Below are 7,970 nucleotides of genomic sequence, written 5' to 3' on the forward strand. Positions count from 1 at the left end.
TGATGTGAGAAAGTACCTTCATTCTAGGTAGAAATGAGCATGTGTGTGCGTGTGTGTGCAAACGCAGCAGAGAAGCAGGAGGAGGAGACCTGTGAAATGAGAAGACCCTCAGGCTCAGATTCTATCAAAGCTCTCAACACATCCGGGAATCACAGACCAAAAAATTCCACATGACGTGGTGATTGAGAGCGGAACGGCAGCTCTGTGTAAACCCCGATAAAGTGTACTGACCCAGGCTGCGGATTACATGCAAGAAACCTCAGCTGTTAATAAAGTTTAGCGAGCCGCCGCTTGTTTTGGATTCGCTCCCAGTGTCGATCCTCCAGTAAATTTCCTGTAAGATTTAGCCTATAGCGATAAACCACAGATCTAATTTGTACACCCAGCCGTGACCTTCTTGGACAGCGTAGATCTGCGTGCAAGTCACACTGGGTCTGGTGACATGTTCTTTTGAGGGTCTGTGCTCATCTCTCATCAGCACTCAGACACTTTAAGTGGCTCAGCCACACTTAATTAGCCTCTTCTTCGCGACTCGCTGCAGCTTTTTTGCTCAAATTAATCTTCTCAGGTTAGCGCCTGGCACCCACTCCACTGTCTCTGACGGGAGGTCAAATTTATCCTCTGCTAAGAAATTACTTAGCTAAACGAGGGCTTCTTCATGCAGCCACGGATAATAACCTCGATTAATTAAAGAGAGACTCTTCCTAATTAAGGTCTTACTCTGCGTGGTCCAACTGTGACCCTGTAAAACAAGCTGAAGGCGGTAATGAGTCATTTCTCAAACAGAACATTGCTTCTGATTTTGTGTGGGCATAGTGTGACGTGAGCTTCACAGAGAGAGCTCGGCACCAAATAGAAAAATAACCTTCTCCATTATTATCATGGTTATTGACCTTGGTGTCTCCTTCCTCCTTCCAGGTCAATGGAAAGGACCTCTCAAAGGCCACACACGACCAGGCGGTGGAGGCCTTCCGCACCGCCAAGGAGCCCATCGTGGTCCAGGTTCTGCGTCGGGCCCCTTACCCCAAAGTGGCCAACCCTGCCGTTGACACCCAAGTCACAGACATCAGCACCCAGACGGACATCACCCTCCAGCACATCATGGCCCTCACCAATCTGCCCCCCTCTTCACCCCCAATCTCAGAGCTGGAGGAGTATCTGCTTCCAGAGGAGTAAGTACCAGCTCGGTTTTTTTTTTTTACTCAAGGAGTTCAACCTTGCAAGTTAGTGAGCACAGAACGGCACAAGAACAACTGGAGGCAGACTATTTCAAGAGTAGTCAGAGAACTCTTGTTTTAAATATAGAGAAGGCAGTTTATTCTGTAAATTATGTGTGGGACACACATTTGAACATTAAATAACTGTACATGTCAATGAAACTGTGTTGCTAACAATCTCTTCCCCTGTCACCGATTCAAAGTGTTCAAGTTACACATTAAACTAATCTCAAATTTGAGGTGGTTAATTAAACCGTCTACCAGTGGTTTTAAAAAAGGACACATTTGAAAGGGTCTCATAAGCCTTTATGTGTCGCCAGCCTTTCTGGACCACGTTTCTTCATCTTCTTAAAAGCTTCTTAAGCTTCTCCTGTTTCCTTAGTTTAAAGCAAGGCCAGCTGCAGTTAAGCACACTCACCCTCAGTTGCTAAAGACCCCTCACGCCTTTTTCACAACTTGCTTGTTCAGAAATTCCTTTTGCCAAATGGAGAAGAGTGTCGAAATCTTTGTTGTTAGAACTCGGCAGTGTTGGAAAGGTCATGCCAGTTTTGGTCACCGTCCAACGTTTTACCTCAAATGCTAATTGAAAGAGCTTATCTTGCTCTGCAGAATGCACCGCTGCGATCGTGTAACACCAGTGTGGAAGTTTGAAGGGAAAATGTCCCTGTCACTCACGGGAGATAACAGCTCCTCCGGGGCACGCAGCCACATTAAAATGATGGCCGTGCTCATTTGCACATTCTCAAAATGCATCTTTTGTTTCTGACTCCGTGTGTGTGTGTGAGCCCTGGAGCCTGGCTATACTTTCCACTCTGTGGCAGCAGGAGTCGCCCTTTAATGAATAATAGCGATTTAATTGATTTCCGAGACAAATTAATAACACGGCGTTAATTTGTGATTAGCTTCAGGCTGCAGTTTCAATGAATCTGATTCAAGAGTGATTTCTTCATTGAATTCTTATTACTTTCCCACTACTTCTCCATTTAATTTTCCAACTCTGGGGCAAAATTAAATCCAGATTGACAAACGCGTCACTACTTCTTGTTTCCTTTTCTAATGTGTGTGTTCAATTTGACTTCCACTCTTTTCCAATTTATCGTATTCTCTTTTTTTCCTTTCCTCAGGCATCCTCCTGGGCACGTGTACTTTGACCCTGATTTCCTTGAGGGTATACAGCAGGACATAGAGCGGGAGGAGCTGGAATATGAGGTAAAAACACCATCTCCGTTCTTAGTCGTCCACTCAATGAAGCTCTACTTTTGGGCAGAAGTGCATTATTGCTCCATAAGCAGACCTGAGGTCGTCTCGGCGTCTCCGCTCCAATGGCCTTGTTAGCGACCCCAAGCCCTGATATATTGCACTTATTGATGGAGCAGTCTCCCTATGCGGAGACACTGAGATGCATGCCAGACAGGAATCGAGTTGCTGGTTTGTTCCAGCAGATGCACAACGGTGACATCATTACTTATTAGTGACAGGGCCTAATAAGTCTTCCTCTGCTCCTACGCAGTGGAGATGAGGCCGAGCGGATAATTAGATGGCACAAGATAATAGGGCTGCGGTGATGAATCTGACGATGCTAACAGAGGCTGGAAGAGGCCACGATCAAACCTCCATCGTGCACCTTCGTTGACCTCTGCCAACCCTCGCTCCCCCTCTTATTAAACCTCAGGGACCACCTGCCTGATATTAATAATATCTGTGGAGGTGCTCTTGAAGAATGACTCTGCTTCATAATGTTTAAATTCACACAACAGCAAATTAGCGATTAAATCAAATCCGACAGGTTGACCGCTAATTTGTTTATATTAATACCAGAAGCTTTTTTGTTTACTTTACTTTTCTTCCCAAATCATATTTATTGTTTTGTTTAGTTGTTTTTTTGCTAGTTAAAATAATAGATTCACACAGTCAGTGTTATGAATCCTGTATAATATAATCCAAATTAATGAATCCTATAGGTATCCCTGTGATTCAGTTCAGTTTTATTTAGCACTAAATCACAGCAACAGTCACCTCGAAGCACTTTGTATCGTAAGATGAAGACCCCAACAGTCATACGACCCACTATGTTGCGCTTGGCAACATTGGGAAGGAAAAACTCCCTTTAAACAGGAAGAAACCTCTGCAGAAGCTGCAGGTATTTAATAAATCCAGAAGAAAGACTGCTACAAACAGCTAGAAGCAACAATCTAAACTTCTAGTGTCGGTTTCAGCCATTCACGAGGATCACCCCTGCTTACCATACCTCACTATAGCATCATATTTACTGAATAAGAATAGTCATCTAATTCTTGGTGTTTTCCAGAGGTTTTTCCTCAAAGATGGTCTCCATTTTTTAGCTGCGAGTTTTTTAGAGTGCTAACCCCTTTCAGAATCTGCCCTCTGCCCCCAAAAACGAGCGCTGCTCATATCTTTATCTGTATCTGTGAGATTACACGTGTTGACAAGTGAAAAATGGCACTCTCCGCAACTGCAGTCCACTGCATCATCTCTCATTCTGTCAGAGGGCTTTGTCAGGAGCCTGTGGCCTTGCTGCCTCCAGCTGAAAGATTCATTACAGAGATTGATGGATCACTCCTTCTCTGGTGTCCCAGTTTTGATCCCATTTAGATAGTCCTGGGACACAGACGTATAAATACAGTGTTTCTCTGCTCTATGGGCCAAAATAATTCCAGCTATGTAGGTTATTAATCTGTGCATGTGTCCTTCCAGGAGGTGGATTTGTACAGAGACAACATTCAAGACAAGCTCGGCCTGACTATCTGTTACAGGACTGACGATGAGGATGAGGCTGGGATCTACATTAGTGAGGTATGTGGCGCAGGCGGACAGCGATTTCTTTGCCTGTCGGCGTCAATAACGCTCACTTTAACTCACAAATGTAATGTGTGCTCTCTTTAGATTGATCCAAACAGCATTGCAGCAAAAGATGGCAGAATTAGAGAAGGTGACAAAATCATACAGGTATGATTTCGTGTGTGTGTGCATGTTTCTGTGATCTCATATCATGACAGTGAACAAAAACAGCTTTTTTTTATTTAAATGGCTCTTTCTGTGTCAATAAGATCAATGGTGTTGAGATCCAAAATCGAGAGGATGCCGTGGCACTGCTAACCAGTGAGAGCAACCAGAACATCTCCCTGCTGGTGGCCAGGCCAGAGATCCAGGTAATTTCACAAACTGTTATTGGTGTCAACTCAATAAAGGTTTTAGTTTGGAACCAAATGTGATTTCACATCAAATTGATTCAAATCTGAAAACAGCACTTGGACTTTGAATAGCAGATGGTCTTTTTTGTGTGTGTGTGTAAAACTTTGCATCTAATGAGGCGTCTCTTCTCTCCGCCGCGTCTCAGCTGGATGAGGGCTGGATGGATGATGACAGGAACGACTTCCTGGATGACCTCCACATGGATATGCTGGAGCAGCAGCACCATCAGGCCATGCAGTTCACTGCCAGCATGCTGCAGCAGGTACGCGCACATGTGCGCAGCGTGAAGAGCGTGAGCACGCACAATCAATCTCCACTAACACATATGTCCATCAATAGATTATGTCGGCCGAGCCCGTTCTGGCGAGGTGAACAGATGCTCCGCGGTTTCCAACTGTTTTTTTCCATTAACAGAAATTGTCTTTGTTATGGAGAACCTCAGGCTCAGCGACACAGCCTTTGTTATTCGTCCATTTGTGACTAAAAGTGCAGTGAATGCTCATAATTAAAGCAGATGTGATATTAACAGTTTTGCACATATTTGTCCAAATGTGAAAAACAGTTGTGAAACAGTTACGCTTATTTCTTCCCCCTGTGCGGGCTGTTTGCTTGTTTTGTTTAGAAGAAGCACGAGGAGGATGGGGGCACCACAGATACAGCCACGCTGCTCTCTAACCATCACGAGAAGGACAGCGGCGTCGGCCGCACGGACGAGAGCACGCGAAACGACGAGAGCTCTGAGCAGGAGAACCTCGGCGATGACCAGACCACGGCCTCCAACACGCTGGGCAGCTGCAGAAAGCTGACCTACAGCCAGGACACGCTCGGTAGCACCGACCTGCCCTTCAGCAGCGAGTCGTTCATGTCGGTCGACTACGCCGACGCCGACTTCCTGGGCATTCCGGTTGACGAGTGCGAGCGCTTCAGGGAACTCCTGGAGCTCAAGTGCCAGATGAGGAGCAGTGGAGCCCAGGGCCTCTATGGGCAGGGCGGTGGAGCGGTGGGTCAGGACCAGGAGGGTGTGGACAAGGAGCTTGAGATGCTCAATGAAGAGCTGCGCACCATAGAGCTGGAGTGCCTGAACATCGTCCGCGCCCACAAGATGCAGCAGCTGAGGGAGCAGTGCCGTGAATCCTGGATGCTGCACAACAGCGGCTTCCGCAACTATAACACTAGCATAGATGCTCGCCGCCACGAGCTGTCAGACATCACGGAGCTGCCAGAGAAGTCTGACAAGGACAGCTCCAGTGCCTATAACACTGGTGAGAGCTGCCGCAGCACCCCTCTGACTCTGGAACTGTCTCCAGATAATTCACTCCGTAGAGTAGCAGAAAACCAAGCTGGGCCGTCGGGCTCCAGCGGCAGGATGCTGAAGCCCCTCCTGTCTCCTGTGCAGGAAGCTTGCAGCCCGAGCCGGAGCAGAAGCTCATCCAAGGATCCAGATGGAGCACTGCAGGCAGAGGGCAAAGAGAGAAAGCCCGGAGAGTCTAGTAAGAGCGGGCGAGGCTTCTCTCAGCCGCACTCACCTTACAAGCACGCTCACATCCCCGCCCATGCCCAGCACTACCAGAGCTACATGCAGCTGATCCAGCAGAAGTCAGCCGTAGAGTACGCTCAGAGCCAGATGAGCCTGGTCAGCATGTGTCGGGATCCCATTACCCCCAGCGACCTGGAGCCTAAGATGGAGTGGAAGGTGAAGATCCGCAGCGACGGCACACGTTACATCACCAAGAGGCCCGTCCGGGACAAGCTGCTGAGGGAACGCGCCCTCCGGATTCACGAGGAGCGCAGCGGTATGACCACAGATGACGACGCCATAAGCGAGCTGAAGATGGGCCGCTACTGGAGCAAGGAAGAGAGGAAGCAGCACGCGGTGCGTGCCAAGGAGCAGAGGCAGCGCCGCGAGTTCATGAAGCAGAGCCGAGCCGACTGTCTGAAGGAGCAGGCCACCCTGGAGGACAAAAAGGAGCCGAACATCATCGAACTCAGCCACAAAAAGATGATGAAAAAGAGGAATAAGAAAATATTTGACAACTGGATGACCATTCAAGAACTTCTCACCCATGGTACCAAGTCACCAGATGGCACGAGGGTGTACAACTCCCTCCTGTCTGTGACTACGGTCTAAGTCCTGTTCAGGCCTGCTAGAGGAGAAGAGACTTGAGTGTAATGGTCTGTACATAGGACTCTAACAGCTGGGGTACAGATTCCTGCCTCGTTCAAGGTGGCAACACGTGTAAATAGGAAATAAACACCTTTTCTGTGTGAGCATTTTCCCCACTGCAGTGAAAAGAGGGCTCCTGAAACAACGGTTGGACCTCGAGTGAGTTGGATTAGGAGACCGTGTATGAGGAAGATTTTGGAAGCATAATTCAATAATCTCTTCTACCTTTGTGCCTGCTTTTTTGAAGATTTTTTTGAAACACAAATACAATATTTGACTTTTTGGAAGGTTTTGAAAGTGTGTAAAGACAGTGTGCCATACATTAAAAAGCCAGCATTTACACTATTTTACATTATTTTGTTCGTACTATATATCTCTTCAGTATTTTTGCTGTAATGTGTACGTAATGCTTTTACCAAAACAATATTTTCCTGCGAGGTGAAACGCTTAACCTTTTCAAAAGGACTTTTTGTAAATTAAAAAAAATCCAACTTTTGTATCAAATTCACTTTGTTGTTTTGCTTTCCCTTGAATGGTGCTGATCTCCCAAAGTTTAAAGCCACCAGCGATGTACCGTCTGTTACATAATGTAGAGAACATCATAACGTGATATCACCATGTATGTACGTATATTTAGAGAAAGACATTTCTCACGTTGCTGAAACTGAAATGTCTGTTTGTTCAAGCACACACTGTAGTTGCTTTGGTAGGGTTTCATGTATTGGTCAGAATAACAGCTTAAGCAAATCTTTAGTTAACCACCCAATTTGATGTCTTGTAAAATGAGAGAAATAATAAATTATTGTTTTATATATGACGAGCTTTGAAAACTTGTGAGAATTTTGTCATTTATAAGAGATGTTGTTTATTTCCTTCTGGCATTTTAGCATTTAAGTATTTTTACTCAATAAGGGGAGGTTGGACCAAAGTAGATGGTGCAAGACTCCAGTCAAAGTATTCATGTCGATTAAGGTTTTTGAACCAAGTTTGAAAATGCACAGAAAGTGTTTTTGTTCAAAGACATGAAAGAAAACGGGACATTTCCACACAACAGTACGTGCTACTCCCTTTCTGGCTCTTACAGGTGCCTTTCAATAAAAAGTTACCATTTGGAAAAATTAACGAGGCATCTTTTTTCTCAAACTAGAGCCTGGATGTTCCCGTCCTCATGCTCGTTTTTGTCTCCCCCTCTTTTTTTCCTGTGTAGAGCCAGTTCTCTACACAGCTCTCTTTGTGGAAGCAAAGAATTTTTGTTTTGGTGATATTCTTTATTAAAAGGTCCACTAATTAATAACGTATAGCAAAAACACTCTGACAAGAAATGTTTTGTTAATTTTATTCATTTATTTTTTAGTTTTTGAGGTTTTTACCGATGG

The 7,970-nt window shown here is 45.6% G+C and overlaps 1 protein-coding gene across 3 annotated transcripts in view; it reads left to right on the forward strand.

Annotated features, from left to right (window-relative positions):
- The window catches only part of pdzrn3b (PDZ domain containing RING finger 3b), a 101,452-nt gene extending 93,736 nt beyond the window's left edge, over nt 1–7,716 (forward strand). For all 3 annotated transcript variants that reach the window (XM_080892732.1, XM_080892733.1, XM_080892734.1), the window contains 7 exons: nt 919–1,172; nt 2,342–2,426; nt 3,933–4,031; nt 4,122–4,184; nt 4,286–4,387; nt 4,576–4,692; nt 5,053–7,716. In XM_080892732.1, coding sequence (XP_080748858.1) covers nt 919–1,172; nt 2,342–2,426; nt 3,933–4,031; nt 4,122–4,184; nt 4,286–4,387; nt 4,576–4,692; nt 5,053–6,558 — 2,226 coding nt within the window. In that variant the 3' untranslated portion in view covers nt 6,559–7,716. The remainder of the gene's footprint in view (nt 1–918; nt 1,173–2,341; nt 2,427–3,932; nt 4,032–4,121; nt 4,185–4,285; nt 4,388–4,575; nt 4,693–5,052) is intronic.
- The last annotated feature ends 254 nt before the right edge of the window (nt 7,717–7,970 follow it).

This window comes from Rhamphochromis sp. 'chilingali', assembly GCF_963969265.1.
Source record: "Rhamphochromis sp. 'chilingali' genome assembly, chromosome: 9".
In the NCBI taxonomy this organism is placed as follows: Eukaryota; Metazoa; Chordata; class Actinopteri; order Cichliformes; family Cichlidae; genus Rhamphochromis; species Rhamphochromis sp. 'chilingali'.